The 22,588-nt window shown below is 40.5% G+C and overlaps 1 protein-coding gene across 2 annotated transcripts in view; it reads left to right on the top strand.

Moving 5' to 3' along the window:
- LHFPL3 (LHFPL tetraspan subfamily member 3) overlaps window positions 1–22,588 on the top strand; it is a 250,211-nt gene that overhangs the window by 179,729 nt on the left and 47,894 nt on the right. Inside the window, exon 3 of one of the 2 annotated variants that reach the window (XM_042470716.1) lies at window positions 17,745–17,792. The exons of the other annotated variant lie outside the window; for it this stretch is intronic. Within the exon in view, the coding sequence (XP_042326650.1) occupies window positions 17,745–17,761 (17 nt within the window). The 3' untranslated portion in view covers window positions 17,762–17,792. The remainder of the gene's footprint in view (window positions 1–17,744; window positions 17,793–22,588) is intronic. 2 annotated transcript variants of the gene reach the window in all.

The following is a 22,588-nucleotide window of genomic DNA, read 5'->3' as shown; positions in this document are numbered from 1 at the left end:
GGCAGCCGCGTCCTATGCGGATTTGAGCATACACTCAAACCTGTGTAGAGCCACGCAGGAGCACAAGGGGCAGCACATCCCATTTGAATGAATGGGGCGTGCGCGCGTTACCATGTCGCCGCTGCCGCTGCCATGTGCACAAGCCCCATTCAAGTGAATGGGGCTCAAGTATATGCTTTTTTGGGCTTACGCGACAGAGTCCAGAACGGATCCCCCCACGTAAGCCAAGGGCGCACTGTATATTGGTATTCCCGTGTCTTTAAGGGTGTTCCATAGCCTTTCATGATCCGTTCTATGCACTGAAAGGCTTTGCTATAGTCAATAAAGTGCGTTATTGGGAATAATTGTGACTAAAACATTTGCATCCTGTTTAGATCACTTCAGTGTCCCACCAGTCATATGCATACCTTTGGTTGAAAGCACCTGCTCTAATATACATGGGATCCACCATGGGCCCACTTTGTTAGATGAAGTGAGTCTATCCTCTGGGTACCTATCATGCAATTACACAACTGTGCCATGGGAAAGTTGTTATGCCAGCATTCACTGCAAGGAGTTTGACCTCTGTGGTGGCACATCTAAAAAAGAAGGATGCTTTGGTGAAATGGTGAGAAGAACATTGAATCCTTGAGTAAGCCTGATTTCCCTGGGTGCATCTACACTGTAGAAATAAAGCATTTTGACACCACTTTAAGTGCCATAGTTTCATCCTATGGAATCTTGGGATTTGTAGTTTTACAAGGTTTTTAGTTTTCTCTGCCAAAGAGTGCTGGCGCCAAACAAAACTTTAATCCCAGGATTCCATAGTATGGACACATAGCAGTTAAAACGGTGTCAAACTAAATTATTTCTACGGTGTAGATGCACCCCGTCTTCCCTGTGGATCAGTTCATAACCCGTAGAGAAGAATAAAAGGAAGTACATCTAGATCATCTTAAAAGATGTCAAAACGAGAAGCGAGTTTGACACTCTTTGTACATTCCCAGTGGGTCACCTGTGACATGATTTCTAAACAGATGCAAAACCAGTCTTTCAGATCTCATAGCATAATTTATAGGTGTCATTAGTAAGCTTTATTGGTGTCATTAGTTAAGCTTTATAGGTGCCATTACTTAAGCTTTACCTTTAGGAATTACTTGGGCTTTATGTTTCTTTGGTTCTTATTGTTTTGAAGTGGCAAGAATCCAACCCCAAATGAAAATATGTGAGCTTATATAAAAATGAAAATAGCTTGTTTAACCTCATTGATTCCAAGCAGCAAAAGGTTAATATTCTTCCTTTTTTATTACTTCCAGTGGGGACTTCAAAGTAAAGGGGAAATTATTTAGTTCCACTGCCCATGGGCTGATCAAATTTTTATTTTAATTGTGGGAGATTTGATGACAGATCCATCAGGGATGCTAGATGCACTCTCAACTTTCAGCCCAATTATTAGTCTCAACAGTTCCACTGAACAAGTGGAAACTTGCTCTGCCGGTGCTCTCATTGATTCAATGGGTCCAGCCTAATTACTGCTTACAATTAAATTTTGGATGTAATGTTTCTGCATACCCAATAACATAATTAGCCTATATCCTTTTACCTTATACTTTATATTTCTGGTTTTCCGCTTTTAATTTTCTCAAAGATTAAATACCATTCAGCCTGGCTCCTCTCTCTTCAGAAGGTTAATACTTCATTATTTCTTTTGTTTCTCTTAATGAAAAGAAAATGAGAGAACTAAATTAATAAGCATCTATTGTAGGTAGTTTTTCTTTTTTTTAAAAAAAGTATGTCTATTAATTTATGATTCCTATTCCTGTGGTGCCAAAGCTATATTTGAGGTTGTGGACTTATTATATCAAATATTGTAGAAATGTAAATTGAAAGAGAGTTGTTCCCACCTTTCCTCTCAAAATGGTAAGAAAGCCCTTATGAAAAGACATGAATTAAACATTGTCCAGATAACCCAGTAAACTTGAAATGTATCACTCTAGCCAAAGGCCAAAGGAACTCTTGTAAAAAACATTCCAATCAAACTTTGGAGAGCCCTAAGGAGAGTATGGGAATCTGGAATGAAGAAAGATACTGTAATTAATAATGACTAAAAACTAGTGCAATCCTCTCATTCAGAATTGCAAATAGCCACTTGCCTGATTCCTAATCATAATTATTTTCTCTGGATATCAGGGTGGGGACATCTTCATCACAGACAGTTGTGGAACATCAGGAAGCAGTGCAAACTCCAGACTCTATTTTGCAGACACCAGGCCACCCCCTCAACTCCCCTGGGGCCCCCAATTTAACAACGGGACAGTCCCTTTGGGTGCCCCAGGCTACCAGCCATTGAGCGGAAGTAGACCAGAGCCTTTTTCCTCCACAGTGGCACAATGTATTCCTGATGGACCATTGGACTAGCAGCTCTAAGATTTGGGTGACAACATGAGTTGTCATACTGGGGTGGCACCAACTCTAGTGGTTCCACTGTATCTGTGAAAAAACAGGCAGGGCAGGCTCTAAAAGAGTAGGGAATCCTGTTCTACCTACTACTGTGTTTCTCTAGATAGGTGGAAGGCTCCGGTCTCCCGGCTGTGTTCCTCTGTGGGTAGATCAGGGCACAAAAGACTAGTGGTGTGGCATGCACTGCCGTACTTCTCTGTGGGTACACCAGGACTGAAGATCCTGAGAAGGATCCAGTCCACTCACTTGAAGGCAGCAAGGAGGCAACCCTTGATGCTGTTGACACACCATGGAGAACTCCTGGAGGCCTGTCACATCACTGAATGGCCCCTGGAACCCTTCAGCACTTGCAAATGAGATGGACAGATTGGGACAACCCAGGATATGGACAATCTCTTTGGGTGCCCTGGTCCACCATCTATTGGTGGCAATTTGCCTTAGCTTTTCTCTTCCACAGTTGATCAATCTACTCCTTTGGGACCAATGGCCTGGCATCTCCAAGCCTGAAGGCTACAGCATGAGTTATTGCACTGGGGTGATGTTAACCCAAGCGACACCACAGATTGGCTCCTCTGTCTCTTCAGTCTCTCAGAATAAAGTAACATGGCCTGTAAAGATCAATGGCAGAAGACTTTTCATACAGAGTTCAAGTGGTAAGGTATCTGTGTAACAGCCCCATTACCTTCCAAATTACATCACAACCTTTATTTCTTTTCTTTTCTTTTCTTTAAAAGAAAAGAATATTTTCTGCCCATATCCTTGATCTAAAAAGAAGACTGGCTTGATGTACTAAGGAAGGGATATCTTGAGGACTTAAAAATTTTTCTGCTGATTCATCTGGGAAGATTTTCTACTGGTTCATCTGGAAAGAAAGAATACAGTACTGCTATACTCACCTACTTGGGAATAGGCTTCATTAACTTAATAAGATTTATTTCCAAGTAGACACGTGCCTACGCAAATGCTTCATTAGAAATGAAACAAACAGAGACATTGTATGTAGTTCCTCCGTGTGTGTGTGTGTGTAAAATTACATACACATATCTTACACTTTTGTTAGAAGGAGAAGGATAAATGTGGAAAAGAGAACCCTGTTTGTCACTCTGTCCTATAAGATGGAAAGGCAAGGTAAAAATGCAATAAACATTCATGTTCAGCCACCAATACTGTGTCATTGTGGCCTTGTACAGTGGATCCATAGGAGGAAAAACAATCCCTGAACATAAACCCTGGTTGTTTAAGAAAAGTATAGCTTTATGTCTTTAAATGTGCTTTTAAAACAGCCAGTTTTATTTTCATTACTCACACCAGTCTGTTAAGTCAAGTTCTTCTGTTGGCAAGTTTACACTAAGAGATCCAGCTTGCTGCAGTAAAGAACTGTTTGACATTGGTCTCGGCTTTAAAATACAGCAGCATGATTGATTCACATCCACTGGATATCTAGACAGAAAGCTAATTTTTAAATAAGACTTTTGCAAATGTTTCACTGGCCTCCTTTGAGCAATGGAAAATCACCTCATCAGCAGATGGAGTGTTCTAAGGCACTTCCATTTATTTCCTTGTGTTACTTTTGTTTTATTTCCTTCCTCCAGACTTGTTTATTGCTATGGATGCCATTTCAAAAGCTGTTGTGGCCTGAAGCATCTCATTTTCTTTTCACTTTTACCTTGATTGATGTCCTTCGTATGTTTTTTCAGTGTCAGTTTATTGCATAGCAATTACACTAGAAGATGCCTCATTGTGGGAACCTCATTTGAAGGAGCACCTTTCCTCCCCTCCGTAACCACACCTGTGCTCATGGAATTTTGTAATGGTGTAGGCATTTTAAACAGAATGTCTAATTAATGTTTTGCATAGCCTTTGTCTGATCATGTGTCCACCGGTTGCTTTGATTGCCTTTAAATCACAATTTTACACTGTAAATCATGGCACTAACAGTATAATGGAGTAGTGACAGAGAGAAAATTTATAATTAGCATGTTTAAAATGAGCAACCTATGGAACTGTGCATTATATTATTTAACAAATGGAAATTCAGAGGGGAGGGGGTAAATATACCATAGAATATACTTTTAGGTAGAAGGAGTTGAAGCTGACAGCGACTTCTATGGTTGAAGCTGACAGCGACTTCTAAAAGGAAAAGCCTGGAATGTCCTCTGTTATAATACAATAATAATTCCCAGAATCCAGGCTAGTCTGGAAATTTAACCCCAAAAGGCAGTGTTTCCAAGCTATACTCTAAGCTCACACATGCATGTAAATAAAGTGAGATGGCTGGACGTCTTCTGCCAAAGTTTCCTTGGTCTTTTTCACACTACACAGTTATAGCACATTAATAGCAGTTAAACAATCATGGCTACATACTACAAAATCCTGGGATTCGTAGTTTGGTGAACATTAGTGCTCATTGGCAAAGAATTCTAAATACCTCATCAAACTACAGATCCTAAGATTCCATGGACTGAAACCATGCCAGTTAAAGTGTTATCAGAGTGCTATACTTGGCTAGAATTGAGAAAGAGATGGCTTTATGAGGGGGGGAAATAGTATAGTCAGATTTTGTATACGTGTTAAGGGGTAGTCTTTGAGGGATTCTGAAGACGGGTGCAGTGAGCATTCAACATAGCTTTTTTAAAATTCAGATGGTATTGGAGACAGCTTTATACTTTGAGAGTTTGGTTTTCTGATTGGCTTCCTACCCTCATTTGGATTAAATGGAACATGTACCATAGGAATCTGTAAAACTGGGTTTTACCTATAGTGTCTACAGCTGTAAAATTAGGTTTTACCTGTAGTGTCTACAGCTCTGAATGAAATTCTAGTTAAAAACTTCTTTTTAAAAATACCTTGCACTGTTTCCTTTTTTTTCCTATTTTTCTTCCCGTTTTTCTTGAAAGGGGGGGGGGGGGGGGAGAGAAGGCAATGTGGTTTCTCTGCTACCTTTGACAAATCTATTTAGTTTCCAAGGTATCTTGGAGTATCAGCTAGGAGGACAAGTATTCATTATTTCTGGCCCTTTTGCTTCTTCCCAGGGCTAGAAAATAATGATTTGTTCTCTTTGGCACTGTGTTTCTTTTCACAAATAGTAGTGGTATTGGCATGTGAGGCAAGGACTACCTCTCCAAGAGACAGTCCCTGAGTGCAATCAGTAAAGACAGGTTGGTTGTATTTGTCTCTGTACTAACCAGGAGTGCATACAAATTGAAAGAAATCAAGCCACTGTTCCCATGCACGCTTTGACCATAGCAGACTGATTTTTTGCTTGTCAAAATGCTGTTGGACATTTTCTGAGAAGTCCTATCAGATTGTCAAAGCACAACACTTTCATTGAATTTCTTAAGACATTATTGCAGCAGAAGTAAGAAAAGCCTAAGCTGAATAGTGTATCACAAAGTGCTTATTTATTACCAAGGACAAAATTTTTGGTGCTTCTTGGCAGACATGTACAAACTTCAGTAACTGTTATTTTTCAAATACCTACTCACTAATGCACGCAAACGGATCTTGTAGAACCTATACAGACTGCCCCAAAGGGCAACCTCATGCCGCGGCCTGATCTGGCCATTGGCCAGGATGGGTAGATGACCATATAAATGGTGGAGGGTGTTTTGGAATGTGGTATGTACAGGCTGGGAACCAGAATAGATATGATAAACTGGCTAAGAGCATATTTAGAAGGCTGATGTGTTAATCAGTGTTATAATACTTGTAGTGTGCCAACCCACTGTTGATGGATTGGAGTTTGTGGATATGTTCCAATTCAGCTATTTCTCTTTCCTTTGGAATTTTTTTTGTTCAAGGACTGCTATCCTGAGGTCAGAGATGGAATACCGAGGACCATTTAAGTGGTAGGCCAGGGTTCAAGTCCCCATTCAGCCATTGGTGACTTTGGGCAAGTGACACTCTCTCAGCCTTAAAGGAAAGAAGTAATAACAAACTTTTTCTGAATAACTCTTTCAGAGAAAACTCTACCCTTGGGCCACCATAAGTCAGAGTCAGTTTGAAGGCACATAACAGAAATCCATATTCCAAAATCACTGCAAGAGATGGCTTTATTTGTTTCTACAAATCTCCCTGTTCTGGCACTCATTTTGAATCAATCCTTTTCTGGTATCCACAATGTAAAATAACATAAAGGCACTAGATCCTGTCTGATCTTGGAAGCTAAGCAGGCCCAGCAGTAGTTAGTACTTGGATGGGAGACCACCAGTAAATACCAAGTGCTGTAGGCTATATTTCAGAGAAAGGAACCAGCAAGGGAACCACAAAACCACCTCTGAGTATTGACAAAGAAAACCCTATGAAATTCATTGTGTAGCTGAAATTGACTGACAACTTCAAGGCATATATACACACATGTATCCCTATTTACTCTGAGCTAATTAATCTAAGACTTTACATTGCAGGAAACCACACTTGGATGTTATATTGACAGCCTACTGTACAGAAGGTTGATTATTCTGTGCAGTATTCAAGATATATTACTTATTCCTCTCTTTTGTGAATGATGAATGCTGACAATATGCTACAGATTTTTCTAGGGCACCCATTATAATTGGGAGCTTGAAAGTAAATCTTGAAAGAGAATATCTTTTCTCTCTTTGTTGAGAACTCAAGTAATGGTGAAATACACCGTACAGATTTTGTAAACTTTTAAATCCCAGTTGGACTACTGCCCTTTCAATTAAAATAGAAAAAAAATTAAATCTTTAATATCTGCTTTTAATACAATTTCACATTTGTGGAAAGCAGCATAATCAATTATAATAATGATGTTTTTCTTTATTACTGTAGAGGTATGAAAAACACATTCATTCAAAGGGAATTTCAGGGCTCCCACATTGCACGGAGTACCTTCACAGACAGGGGAGTCTCTGCTCTTCATATTGCATCCTCCATGTGGAGAGGGATGATGGAGCTACCATACCAGGTGACACTCCACTGCAGTGGAGGGGTGAGTGCACCCCTCGTGCCTTCACTGCAGCCCTGGCTCTCTGCCCAGGGAGGGAGACAAGGCAGCAGTGGACGGGCAAGTTCACTGCTTGTGGTTTTGTCGATGGGCTAGCTTTTTCCCTGAAGAGGGAACCAAGCTGGCACTGAAGCCATGAAAGGGAGCAGTGGGGGTGGCAGGGTGGGGCAGGCTGCTGACACTCCCCTCAGTTGCCCCACTGCACCAGGTGTCGCTACTCGGAGACTCTTTCTTTCACTAAACTGTACATGTTCATCATTAGCCAATAGAACCCATATTTGAGGAAACTGTTTTCATGAACACCAAACTGAGATTATATTAAACCTTAGAGCATTGAAAGGTCCTCCATGTATTCACTGTAAATCCAGAGAGGTTTGTTTGCGCCACATGTGTGTGCGCACACGCACACACACATACATACACAACAGTGTGATGGCTCAATTCTGTTAAATCAGGAAACTTCCGATTACCTTTTTATCAAACGAGACTTTGGGGCTATAAATTATGCCACAGATTTGTAAAGCATGATATATCCTGTAAGAGCTCTCAAAATTACAGTAGTTTCTTCTGGGATGTGTCCACATGTCAATGAGTTTATTACACACCTTTCAATGTTATGTTCTGCTGCAGAATGCAGAGAAAGTAAGAACAGTAAATCTAGTTCAGAATTTGCAGAGGTGGTTGCTCAGCTCTGAAGGAGATGCCCTGCAGGTAGTTTAAAAAAAAAAAAACCCTGTTTTTTGTATAGTGAAAAAGGCCACTAAAATATTCTATGGAATTAACTTGTAACCTTGCAATATTTAAACCTTCAAGGTTTGAAGGTGATCAGAGAATACAAGAGACAAGCATCAGAGAGAGAAATTGTCTGAAAACTCATGAAGAAAGTGATCCATTTACATTTTATTTTCAGAAAAAGACTTAAAAAGGGGGGAACAGAATTTTAAACCAAGGATTGCATTCCTGTGTACATTTACTGCAAGTCTTGTTGAATTAGCTGAATTAACTGGGACTTAATATGCTTAGAATCAGGCTTGATTAAGCACTTTGTCTGCTATTAAGTGTAGTAGAATTTAGTGGGATATACTCTGGAGTAACCATGCATAGAATCAGGTTATATGTGTGGCTAGACCTGGTTATCACAGATGTTTTTAGTTTTAGGGGCTAAAGTGGGCATTTCCTCTTTCCCTTGTTTTCTAGACTAGACTTCTTTAGACTTGATTGTTATTTATATTTTTATTTATTTTATACCATAACACATGCTCTCAACAGTACTTAGTGATTTCATGTCAGTGTGGTGGTTAATCTGCTCTGGAGTTTAGTGTGAACTTTAACTGAGCCATCCAAGGCACTAAATTGATTTTGGGTGTGGGGTTCAGTACATTGGAAAGCAAATGTAAACTAAAGCCAGAATGAAGACAGCCCCATTGATGTAGGAGCCAATAGTCAACATTGGATGCTCTTAAAATGTAGGATTTCTCTTAATTTAGCCTGTTTTAAAGGAAAGGCAGAAGGCATTTTAACCTTGCTGAGATTTTTGCCTCCCTGTAAAGATCCTGTCTCCGGCCCTGTATTTTTGACACCATTTGGAGCCAGTCTGGACTGGATTTTGTCTGTGTGAATGTACAGGTTTTTTCTGATTTCTTAATTTGGTTATTTTCTTCATTGCCACTAGATACACATAACACTGAGATGCAGCCACCATCCCACCTTCACTTCACTAAATCTGCTTCATTGGTTTATCTCTGTTTTTGTTGTTGTGTGCCTTCAAGTCTACAACAATTTATGGAGACCTTAGTATGTTGTTTTCTTGGCAAGATTTCTTCAGAGAGGGTTTGTCATTGGTTTCTTCTGAGCCTGAGAGTGTGTGACTTCTCCAAGGTCAGTTTCCATAGCTGAGTGCAGCCCTTCACCCTGGTCTTTCAGATTCTGGTTCCAACACTCAAACCATTGCACAACACTGGGTCTCTCATTCTCCTGGGTTTGTGGTAAAAAGTCTCATGCAATAACACTACCCTAGTTTTAATTCACAGCTCTGTTCTGTTTTCTTGGATTTATTAACAGACTCCCCCGTTCTAGTTAAAGTGTCTTAGAAACCAATTTGTGCAAAGATTTTATGAAATAATATCCCCAGAATAAAAATTTAGAAGGCTGTGTCAGAGTATAATATGGACAGATATACCCAGCTTTCATAAAAAATGAAAACAGAGATTACATGCATGAGGTTGCTGCATGCAAATCTATTAGGAAGACTAAGTGGAGAAAATTAAGTAACGATTTGTGGTTTTTAATCAAACAAATTGTTTTTTAATTAAGGAACAAATCAGTTTTTAATAGTTTTTTTAATAAATCGGCTATAATGCACTTGTACCAGTCCCTATCTGAAAACATAGTGATGGATGCGCTGCTTCCTTTAATTATATGAATTAGATAAGCATTATAAATTGCCTGGAACATCATAGGCCCATCAGAAATATAAAGGACAAGTCATTCACAGCTTATGTTTATTCAGCCCCGAATTGCTCTCTGTTTGTCATTAGTTTTACTTATTAAAAGTTCCATATTTGAAAATTGTTGTTCAAAGGATTTTAAAAAGCTAATGAAAACAATGTGTATATTTTCAAGGTATCCACTATTCAGAAGCCATATTTCCTGTTAAGACTATGGGCCAAAACAGACCAGCAAAAACACTGGCTTCGAGGGGGCCGGGGGGGCATGGTGTATGCACAGTGTACACCCCAGTGCCACCCCCAAGCTGGCATCACTTCCCCTCCAGCTGACTACATAGCAGGTGGCATCACAACATTTCTGTACCATGCCGCAGAAACCCCAAAAAGCTGCCATCACGGTGTCAAAGTCACCTTTTTCCCGGTGCAAAAAGGAGCAGGTTTCTGCCACTTCTTTTTCAGCTGGAAGAAAAGCCAGATTGTGGTCATGGCATGCAGTTGCCACAGACCCGAACCAGTGCTCAAAGGGGCAGCGTCAAGCCACCTCTTTACAGCTGCCTGTTTTTGCCCTTACTTATTTTATTGAGATGTTTAATTCTCCATCTCCCAAATAATGGTATTTCCCCAAAGCATTACACAAGAAATAATAAAATGAAAACTACATCAACACTAAAATTAATGAACAAGATAAAGAACAAAAAAGAGCAGTACAAGCACAGTAAAATAATGATCTGTTCAGCCAGCTATTCTGCCATAAAATTCCAAAATAGATTCAATAAAGGAAGCCACACGCCTAAATTTTCAAGACCTGAGCAGAGCAAATGATGACCAGGGTTTTTGGAGGTCTCTCATTCATGGTTGCTATAAGTCAAAATCAACTTGAGGGCAGAGTCCAGTGTTACTAAAATTAATGTCAGCAAAGAGCCTACCATCCACTCTAATTTTTAAAAAATGCTTTTAGGGACCACCTAAAAGAAAACCGAGGGCCTAAATATATCTCATTGGATCATAATATGCAGCTATTTCATGACAGGGCTAGTATCATATTAGGACCTATGCAAGCATAAGTCCAAAGTACACCTGCAGAAGTCATTTTGTTGTTGGAGAAGTTATAATTCTCTGCCTGCCTCATGCAATGACCAAAGTTCCCCCAAAACCCCACCTTTTAGCTGCTGCAGTCTCACCCCATACCAATTTGCTAGTTAACAGAGAATGGATGAAGTTCTTGGGGATGCCTCATTGCTGCCCATCCACCTATATAGCTACATAGCTAAATGCTCTCTACTGCCCATCCACTTTCCACCAACTAGTAAATGGTGGTGGTGGTGGCCAAAAGTGCTTAGGTGATGAGAGAGGAAATATTTCAAATTTCCATCTATGCAGAACTTCATGATATATCTACCAGTGTAGGATCATAGTGTTATCAGTATGCAGACGATGCAGAACTGTTCTTCTTGTTTCCACTGTTAATCGCAGGTCTTTTGTTAAAAACTGGATCAAAAAACATTCTTTATAGGATACAAACATAAAACGTGTTACAGAGTGATAGAAACAAATAACAGCTTACTTTGTGATTTTCATGTGATAAACATACCAGTGTAAAAGATGAAAGTGCTAACAGTTGTGTTTTGAAATAGAATAATTTATACAACGTTGAAGCTTCTAGCAGGCATTAACAAAACAACATGTTTTGATTTTTTAATACTTTTATAGTTTATATACTATTTTATAATTAACTTTTTAGCAATATAAACAGAATCATATTGTCAACCCACCCTATTTCCCCCGAAAAGACTTTATGGTTTATTAGCAGAAAAAATAAAAGCAAATAAGGAAGGTTATGCTCAATTGTAGGGATACTGAAGAGAAGTGAAAACTAATTCCCTGAGGAGATGTGGTGAACATGAAGTAACCAAAAGAGGGAATAACAACAGGGCACAGTTCTAATCTGGAGGCCTTTGTATCTGACATGGGAGTAAGAAGTACTGTTTTATACTGGTTCCGTTCCTATCTAGAGGGCTGGTTCCAATGGGTAGCACTGAGCGGATCCCGTTCATGGAGATTAAGCTGTGGGGTGCCATAAAGTTTTTCATCTCATTCCTCTGCTATTCAATATCTACATAAACCCACAGAGTAAGGTCATAGGGGAGTTTGGAGTGGGGTGCCTTCAGTATGCTGATGACCCTCAATTTTATTTCTTCTTGTTATCAGCTGGGGCTGTGCACATCCTGGATGCTGGCTGCAGTGGTCTGCAGAAAGCCAATAAACTGAATTTGAATTTTGATAAAACAGAAGCTCTGAGGATCGGTGGCTCTCAGGTCCAGCAATTGGGCAAATAGCCAGTACTGAAGGAGAGATACATAGCCTGGAGGTACTCTTAGATCCTTCCTTGTCACTGGAGACCCAAATGGACTCTGTTGCTCAGAGTGCTTGGTACCAGCTATGGCCTTTCCTGGGCAGAGATAACCTAGCTGCAGTAAGCTGCACTTGTAACCTCCCAATTAGACTGCTGTAATGCACTCTATGTGGGACTGCCCTTGAAGAAAACTTGGAAGCTACTAGCTAGTGCAAAATGCAGCAGCTCAACTGCTGACTAGAATATTGTATAGATAGCATATCATGCCAGCCTTAAAAGAATTGCACTGGCTGCCAATGACTTTCCGGTCTGAATTCAAAGTGCTTGTGATGATATTTAAAGCCCTAAAAGTCTTGGGACCTCAATACTTGAGGGATTGCCTGCCCAAGGCTTCTTCATGTTCCACATGTGATCAATACACTGTGTTGGGACATAGGAGAGGGCCTTCTCAGCATGACACCCTAACTGTAGAATGCCTTTCTCCTGGAAGTCCAACTGGTGCCAACACTCATTTCATTTAGGTGCCACATTAAACTTTGACTGTTCATTAAAGCTTTGGAGCCTTATTAATTCATCCCAAATATGGTTGTCTATAATTTTAAAATGTTAACATCTTTTAAATCTGTTTTAAACTTCTCGTTGTTGTTTAATATATTTTAGCTTATTTGATTTATAGTTTTAAACTGTTTAACTAGTTCTAATGTTCTTTGTAAGCTGTTTTGAGAGCTTTGAATAAATATTTTCATATAGTATAGTAGAATAGAATAGAATAGAATAGAATAGAGTAGAGTAGAGTAGAACCAGTGTGGCATAGTGATTTCATTGTAGGATTAGGATACCTGAGATGAGGGTTCGATTCCCCACTCAGCCATGGAAAGCATTGAGGTGACCTTGGGTGAGTCACACCCTCTCAGCTCCAGAGAACCTTGTGATAGGCTCACTTTAGGGTCACCATAAGTCAAAAATTACTTGAAGGCACACAACAACAGAGTAGTATAATACAGTATAGTATCAATATTTTAATAACAATAGTTGAAAACTCCTTCTACTCTACTGAGGGCAGAAAGATCAAAATTCTGAAAGATTCATCACTATCAGCCATCCTTGGTGTACTGCAGCATTATCCACAATATTTGTCATTGACTCAAGGTTCTTAGCTTAATCTGTTTATAGATTATTATTAGTTGATATAATATCCAAGACAGGAGATACTATCCTATATTAACAGATAGGGTTGATAATCTAGCAATAAACTTCTAGAAATCTCATTTTGGTTAGTGACATCTCTTGATTTTTTTTCTTTATGGAAGAGTTAGTTGCTTTATTTTTCAAAGACTCTCCAAGGTCTCCTTAAAAGTGATCGTTCCCTGTTTTATTGCTTGAATAATGTATGCACTGAGAGTAAGCCAATAAATATTTTAAGGAGGTCTTTGAGGTGCACTAGATATTCAATCAAAGCTTCCAGGAATTATGGAAATTAAGTTGTGCACTAAAAATAAAGTTTATGTTTTTCTTATCACCTACCATGAATGTTTAAGAGAAGCAATTTATTGATTGACTTAACCTGCAAGAGTGTTAATAATTTGCTCTGTAGAATCACTTGTTACAGATGGGTTACATTCCCAAACATCTTGGAGGTCTTTAAAAATATTCCAGCAACAGAAAATAAAGCATGGATGCTCTTTCACCAGGACATGAATGATACACATGTCTTTATTTTAAAACCTTGTAGAAGCATATCACTGTGTCAAAGGGATACAAAAGCTGAAAAAGCTGTATCTGGGATCACATAGCCAGCAGTAGTGAAAGTGCAGTTCACAGGCCACAGGCAGCCCCTAAACCCAGGTGTATGGGAACCCAAAGTCCCCCTTCCCATTTTATTTTTTTGGGGGGACAACCTCAGTCATTTTTCTCCCCTTAAACCATCCAGATCAGTGCACAGACGTGATGGTTTGTCTTCACTTCCCAGAAACCTCCCAATCCTTTTTTCATCTGAAAATTGCAACTCAAAGTTAGGAGGCTTCACTGCAAGAGCATCACAATACACTGGGGCAGCAAAAATTGGGGGGGGGGGCAAAAATAGGCCCACCCCAAAGCAGAATGTATTGGACAGCTTAGTTGGTTACATGGCCAGTATGGTGGAGTACAGCAATGAAGAATATGTGGGCTTCCTGTTGTTTGTTGGACAGCTAAACCCATAATCCCCTAGTCAGCCTAGCCAACAATAATGAATGATGGATGTGCAGTCTGAGAAGATTTGGAGCACCACAAATTGGTCACTCCTGGTGTAGTGGCTAAAATAATGAACTTCAAACAGGGAAACCTAGGGTTCAAATCTCATTAGACTATGAAGTTCACTTCAGCAAGTCCTTACTGAACTTGCAAGAATGTTATGTGAGACCAAGCACCTGGTCTGTAATACTTGGAGAAAAATGAAGCACTGCCAGAAATCAGTCCTTAGCCATGTTGTGAGGTGGAGGAGTAAAAGTTACTGCTTTCCATGTTAAAAAGTTAGCTTTTTTGACCCCACCTGGAATTCTCCTATTGAATTCTCCTAGTGGAAATCTCCAAGCAGAGCCTGCCTTCAAATATTACTGCTGACTTTCCTTTCTTCTGTTATGCTATGATTATGGTTATGTTTAAGTTCAAGTATCCTTGTAGTGACATTCATATAATATGAGGGGATACGTAGTAGTGTATGATGGGACATATTATGTTTGCAAATGGTGGGGAGAGCTATAAATGCCTGGCTGGATAATGAGCAGATGTGTAGAAGAGTAGTGCTGGTTACTAAAAATCACCAAAGTCAGTCTCACAGGAAGGAATGGCAGAGGCCTGAGAAAAGAGGAGTACAAGCTGATAGGAGTGGGTGTATCAGTGTTTTGAGGAGTGGGTAAGTGAGAAGAAAGCCCATGAAATCCTGGCAGGGCATATTGCTTTCTGTATGCTAGTAATGCATATGCTTATAGTAGTACTGTCTGCAGAAGTCGTTTTGATTCTGAATATAAGTGTTGCTTTTATCACACACAAGACTGGTTTACTGGACTGAAGAGAGTAGGCACTATCTGACACTGCAGACATGTACTAAGGGTTATCTCTTTGTAATGGAGTTTGAATCCACATCCCTTGCTTAACCACAAGGGGCAAATTGAGGGATTTAAAATAGGGCACGCGCCTGTGGGTGCCCACGGGGGTGCACCGCTATACCACCCAATAGGGCTTGAATATCAGCAGATTTCCGTTTTCACAGTGGGGGCTGGAATGGATCCCCCATGAAAACAGAGGGGAAACTGTACTTTCTTGGGCATTGCACAAGGAGAAATCTGGTAACTCCATGCACAATGCCTTTCCCCTGGCTACCCAATGGGAGCTGGGTGGTGCTGAGCACAACTCCATCCCCCTAACCAAAATGTCCACAGATTGGCCATGGGATGCACCACTCTACTGTCCAGCAGCCAGTCTGCAGCTATGGAGGGAGGAGCAGCTTTCAACCTCTGGACATGCTGAATAAACCGGGTTTCAGCCTTCTCCTCCCAGAATCCTGCTGCCAGCATGGCCAGTGACTGTGCAGTCAATGGGATGATAGGAGTTGTAGTAACATTTTCCAAGCTCTATCTTTTGCCCAGATATTTTAAATAGAGTGCACTATACTGTGTAAGTGGCCATGAATCCACTTTACTGAGATACTGACCAAAACAAAGTGCACTGAGTTGCTAATATTGATGATGAACTCATTGTGAGTTGCCAGTAGATGCATATACAATTATCTGTTTTGTAGATGAAGGGCCTTAAAACAGCAAATGTAACTTTGGGGAAGTAGCCTCTGGCACATAAAAAAGCCTTTGAAACTGAAAATTGCCCCCTGTGGTAACTGGTTCCACATAGAAAAATGTATATAAATTAGGGTATATTTGGGAATGCTATCCTATCTTATGGTGTTGTGTTGTTGTGTTTAAACCTTTGATCAAAATAATTTGTTCTGACTTGTGGCAATGCTCTTTTATATGTGTATATGTCTTCAAATCTTATGTTACTCATGCTGGCATAGCATTTAAAATGCTGAGGGAAGTGTTCTTGGGAACCTTATTTTGCTACATGGAGATTATTATGCAACTGTCTCTTGTCTTTTGCTTGATTCGTTCTCTTGGAACCCTCTCCTCCCCACCCATCCTCAGGATAACGTTTGCCCATAATTTGTTATCCCCACCTTTTAAAATTAAATCTGCATTTTGGGAGTGGGAGTAAGGATATCCCTGTATAATACATTTCAGCCTCTTCTCCATACTCAGCACTATCACTTCTATTAGTGAAATGCTTGTCAGGAGGATAAAGAAAAGGAATGAAGCTTGGGAAATATATTTTTCTGGACTACAATTGGGTGCTGTAGTTTGAAAGAGTAGCTTTTTCAATCTCTGCAGAGGTGTAGGTGATGATAGGCATTTTCTTTCAAGGAGGCATGTGGTTTTTGTCATACTGAAGTGCTGTTCCCAAATGCAGAACAGTTCTGCTTACCCACCTCTCAAAAAACCAGCAAGTGAGAGCCAGTATGTTCTGTGTAAGAAAGTAAAAGATTGTGCAGACATACCTTAATTAACAAAGCCTCTGACAAAGAAGCTCCTTTTTGCAAAATCTTTTTGCACCCAGTCCCAGACTCCCTTTTCTTCTTTATTCTCTGCCTAGATAGAAGTGTTTTTAGAAGCATCACCATTTGGGTTTCTGGTGAAGCAGGGTTGGAAGAACAGACTTCTTGTGTTGGGTTTCAGCAACATGTCTGCTGTAAACAATACAGTAAAACGTGAGATGTGAAAGAATGAGACCTTTCTTAGCTGATCCTACTGTAGCCGTGTGTGACTGCATACAACTGGTAAACAGCAGATTTCCCCATAATCTCATATTAAGTATATGGGGACAGCAAAAGACAGAGAAAAACAGATAGCATGTTTAAAAAACATAGCTCTATATATTTAGCCATTCAGACACCACTGGGATAGGCACAAGCCAAGCTGTCCCTGATAACTCTGTGTTCAGCATCGTTTGAAGCCTCATCTCTGCAACCTGCCAGATTGTTTTGTCCTAAAACTATTTAATGGCAGATACTGGGAGTTAAACCAGTGATTCTTCCATCTGTCTCCATCTGGGTCTTGCTCTTGTAGTGTGAATGGAGCCACAGGCAAAGGGATATCAATGCAAACAGTTCATCAGATGACCCCCCTAAAGTATAAATGTACTTAGTATATATGCTGACAAGCAACACTGACACACTTGCAGTGCCCGTTGATGTGATAACGCTGCACACAGATGGCTGACACATGTAGAAACTGTATTGAAATGGGACAGGCATGGAATGTTTTCCTCAACTAAGTGTATTGCCTCTCTTTCAGACCATGGTGGGATACAGTACTGAAATGGGAAAGTGTCCTGGAAACCAACTATAAAAGTCATCTGTCTGTAAATTATATTGATTGATTGACAGTAATGAGAATTGTTGAGTCTGTCTTTTTCATTTCTTTATCTTCTATTTTTACTTCCTGTGCAGATGATGGGAATGCTTAAAACAAGCAAAGGTAGTCTGAAACTGACTAATGTAAGTGGCAGCATGGTTCCCACTGGGACATGCGGTGTAGTGTTGTGTATGCTTCTGCCAAAGTGTGCTGCATGGCTTTCTGCTATTGTCCTGTGAATCAAGCAGCATGTTCAGTATCTTATTCCACAGCAATACGTATGTTTATATTCTTCACTTTTCATTCTAAAAATGACCCTTTCCTGCTTTGGTAAGGGCCCTAAAGCCATATATTAGCCCAGTACTAGTGGCTACAATCTTCCTGCAATCGCCCCCCCCCCCATTTATATATATTGTACTTATTTAATTTTATTTATCAAATACATTATTATGACACTATTAACATTATATCCTTAGGGTTTCCCCCCTATGTACATATATTTTGTTAATTTACTTTACTTTTACAAACAGGTTTGTGTCACAATAAACATTACGTCTTGGGGGAATATGTTATTTTATTTTGCAAACAGGTTACCGTGTCTTATATCTAGAGTTAACATCCAAGCTAGGAGAACAAAAAGACTTGTATCAGTATGCAGGGATGTCCATACAGTTTCGTGCTGCAAAATGGATTCTCTGAAAGGCTTCATGTTTCACAAATATGGTGGAGAATATCAATGGGAGTTTCTTTTGTATTGTAACAATAAAATATATGTACAGTGAAATCTTATATATGCTCAAAAGTAAGTCTCATTGAGTTCTATGTGGCTTAATTCAAATAGATGGGTATAAGATTAAGCCACAGTAATAGTTCTCTGATAATTAATATCTAAACAAAGTTAGTAATGAATGCCAAGAAAGAAAGAGAGAAAGAAAGAAAAAGAAAAGAAAGCTATTTTAATGGGTCTGACATTTCACTGATAGGTAAGGAGGAGGGGGAGAAACGTCTAGCTCTTATCTTCTCCTTTTAGTCTTGCACCTATCTCCTCATCTCCCTTTTTCTTCCCATTCCCTTTCCATATGCACTTTCCTTTCCTTTCCTTTCTTTCCTGCCACCCATGTATATGGTATTTCATGGTAACAGACAGCCAAAGGTTTACAGTCTAATTTAAGAAAAAGGACCAGGAGGGAGAGAAACAGCTTGAAAAAACGCAAAGGCTGGCATTCAGTATTTTATTTATGGATTTGTAGTCTAGAGTTAAAGATCCATAACTGCTCTGTCTTCAGTAAGATGACATAACTACATAAATGCTCCTACAGTCAACTTTAACAGCCAGCAGCCGGATTGAGTGTAGGAGGTCTGTTCAGCTGGCAACTGGTCAACAAGATGAATGATGTTTCCAAACTCTTCCCACCAGTGAGTGAGGCTGTGGCAATGAGAAGCAGGACACCTGTCTCAAGTCCTTGTCACAGCCTCAGTTGCTGGCAGGAGGGGCTTGGAAACTGCATTCTCCTTACATACCAATCACTTGTTTGCCTAATCTGGCTGTTAAGGTGGACTAAGGAGGTGTTGGGCCAGGAGATGTCAGCTACAGATGGGCCGAAAAGGACGCCCTCATCACGTGTGAGGGGCAACGCTTCTAGATGCTCCTCACCCCTCCCACATGACGAGGGCATCCTCGTTGCACAGCGCCGAATAGACAGTATGTAGCAATTATGTCACTGCTGCGCGGCCTCCTAACTGTTTCAGTGGAGCCTGAGATTTTGTAAACCCCTGGTTCCCCAGTTACAAGATCAATAGCAGCAATATGTCCTCCATTTCCATTCTGCAATTTGTTGAATACATTACAAAAGTGCATTCTAGTGTTACACACCAGCTAGCCTAGCAAATGTACAATATGGACTGTATGTAATCCCAAACCTTCTCTCCAAATCCTCTGCTTTCTTTGTGCAGCCCTGTCCATTACTGACCGTATTATTGGAGCTTCCACATGAAGAACCTGCCTGATCCTAGCCAGTGGCATCTCTGTGGTTGGTCTCACCCAGTGCGGGTGCCCAGAAAGTGCAGGTGGGGGGAGGACAGCAGTGGACGGTCCCACTCTCACTCACTCCTGCTGCCTTGCTCCCTTGGTCCCAGTTGGCTGGGTGCCATCCAGCCAGACCACTACTGTGCGGCAGTGCTAGGGCCTCTTTGTGGCCCATTCAGGGTCTGGCATAGCTACTCACCCAGAAGGTGCACCAGACACTGAACAGGAGGCACTGCCTTTCCCAGGAACAGCTACTGCTTGGCAGAAATGCTGTAGCCTAAACCAGGGTCTGACACAGCTGCTGGGTAAGCAAGAAAGGGAGGCAATGCCCTTTCTCACTTGCCCAGCCACCATGCCAGTCCTGCTGGGTGTACCACGCCATCAGATGGACACACACACCCCAGGGTGTCACCCAGTGCGGACTACACATTCCTCACCCTCCTAGTGATATTCCTGATCCTAGTTTAGGCCCCATTTCCATCTAGACTAAAAGTGTCACTCTGGCAGCACCTTTCCAAGAGTATCAAGCAAGGGTCTTTCACATCAGTCTCAGAGATAGAAGCATTTGAAACCCCTTGCCATAATAATAATAAAAAAGACAACACAGGAAAACAAAATAAGAAACAAACAAAAAAGTGAGACACTATTTCATTTTTTAAAAATCCTGCCATTTAGCTTTTTTCTTTCCGGATGCTCTGTTGAGGAAAAATTTAGCTTCATGCAAAATGTTATAGCCATTCAAATAGTCTTGCCTGGTAAATCAATGGTTGTAGTGCTTTGATTTGTCCAGTACTGATGTCCATAAAAACAGGTTATGAAACTTATTAAAAGAGTGAGCCTCCCCTCCTTTTCAGTTTGATGTCCCAAGACTAATTGCTCTCCTGGGTAGCTATGTGTCCCTGTGCTTATCACCCCAGCCAAACTGATGCTTGCCCTTGTCTTCTCCCCTTAAAAAATTATTATGATTAAAGACCTCAAGCTGTGCTGGGAGGTTGATCTAGCTGCCATTGTAATGTCCATAACAGATGTATCAGTCTATCTGTGGAGGACTGTGGGAAATTTAAATAGGGTCTAGAATCAGTCAGCATTGCTCAGAGCACTTGGGATGCTGGTGCTGCTCCCTCCACCCACTATCAGAACTGAGAATCCATTGAGGTCCAGTGGTGAAGATGGGGGCCCAATGAGAGTACATTAGCGATGTTTCCTTCAAAGCTTGAGAAAATGCTGTTTTACCTTGCTTCCTACATTATCTCTGCCAGGGACTGAACTCATGATGTTCAGTATGCAAAGCTCGTATGCTGCAGCAGAATCTAGTGTTGTTTTTCTCTTCTCCTTCCTCCTGCATCTTCCCATGTGCCTTGAAACTTTCCCAGAAACCATGCAAAACGTCCAAAACACACCTCAACAGGGGTGGGGGTGAGGGCTGTAGGGGAGGAAAGCTGCCAAAAGCATAGCATTGAATCAAGCCTAAGATTCCTCAAAACATAACTCAAAAACAACCTTTCCCCCCTTCAAATCATGGTTATTGAGCTTTTGTGTTACCATGATGTTCAGGCATTCCATGTGAGCCCCTTGCTTTTGTTTTTATTTAAAAGTCTGTACAACTGCACATTTTTTCACTACAATGAACAAAAGGACCAGGGGTTTGGTACAGAAGAAAATCACTCTGTTTGCCTAGAATGCATCTCTAGTGTTCCAGTCTCATTTCTGCACTGTTTTTCCAATTTCTAACCTGATTTTCTCTTGAGTGGACCCTCCCATTCCCATTAAACCTTATCACGATTTTGTGAAATCTGCAAATGAGGAATGGAATGGAACTGCCAACCTCATTTTCGTTATATCCCAAGCTATAATTTGAGACCAGATTGTTTGAGGTGACAGGTCACTACGCTGTGCCACTTTGTTCTATCTGCTTTTTTCTCTCCATTAACACAAAGAAACCAAATGCAGTTTGGGCTTTACACAGTGGCTCCAGAAGGAAATGCTATTAAGTAAACGCACAACTTCACACTCAGTATACTGTATACATACTGTCAGAGCATGCAAAGTTGTAACAGGCATTGTGTGTTAGCAAAATCATATTGTGATTAACAACTGAATGATTGTGCCTGGCACAACTGGGCATCGATCTACTGGACATATGGGAAGCTTTCAGGGCCTGTTTATACATTTGGCAGACTGACAGCCAAACTGCACATGATGCTAAATGCATCAATAGAAAACACAACTGGGTTTTATTATTATTAATAATAATATCCTTTCCCTTTCGAGGATCTAGGTGGGTAACAACAGTCCAATATAACATTTAAAACAGATTTAATAATACATATGTCCCACCCCCATATTAATCAAGTCTGTAGCTGTTGGGATGGATAGTCCTAACTTGTCCCTCCTCACTTGTAGTCCTGGTGAAATTTCCCCCACCCCAAGCTGCTCTTAGGGTGCCTAGTGGCAGCTCCCACCTCCAGATTAACAAAAGTGCAGGGTGGATTTGCATTGGACATACAGAATGAGGAGGGTTGAACCATCATTCCCCAGATGCTGCAGTCTCCGTGAAAATTGTAGCGTGACATATATTATGAAATCAAAAAACAAAGCCTGGCATCCTTTCTAATGATGCATGTAGCATAGAACTTAGAAAATGTACCATTTCAAGACTGCATCCCTAGCCACCATGCTGGTGAGAGAATTCTAACAGGTGTAGTCCAAAAAGGTTTTGGAAGTAACTTTCCTTAGCTCTGATTTAGTGTCACTTTGTCCATGTGGTAGCAAAGCATTCTCTGGATTGTTCTGCTTGCAGTTGGAAAACTACACATATTAATCTAGAATTTCATGTATGAATGTAAACTAGTAGGTCAGAGAAAAACTTCGCTGAATGTGAAAAACAGGATAGCACACCAGCAGTAAAGCATC

The sequence above is a fragment of the Sceloporus undulatus genome, chromosome 5 (genome assembly GCF_019175285.1).
Source record: "Sceloporus undulatus isolate JIND9_A2432 ecotype Alabama chromosome 5, SceUnd_v1.1, whole genome shotgun sequence".
NCBI classification, from domain to species: domain Eukaryota; kingdom Metazoa; phylum Chordata; class Lepidosauria; order Squamata; family Phrynosomatidae; genus Sceloporus; species Sceloporus undulatus.
Note: the sequence above shows the minus strand (reverse complement) of the source record. Positions and strands in the feature narration are given on the sequence as shown.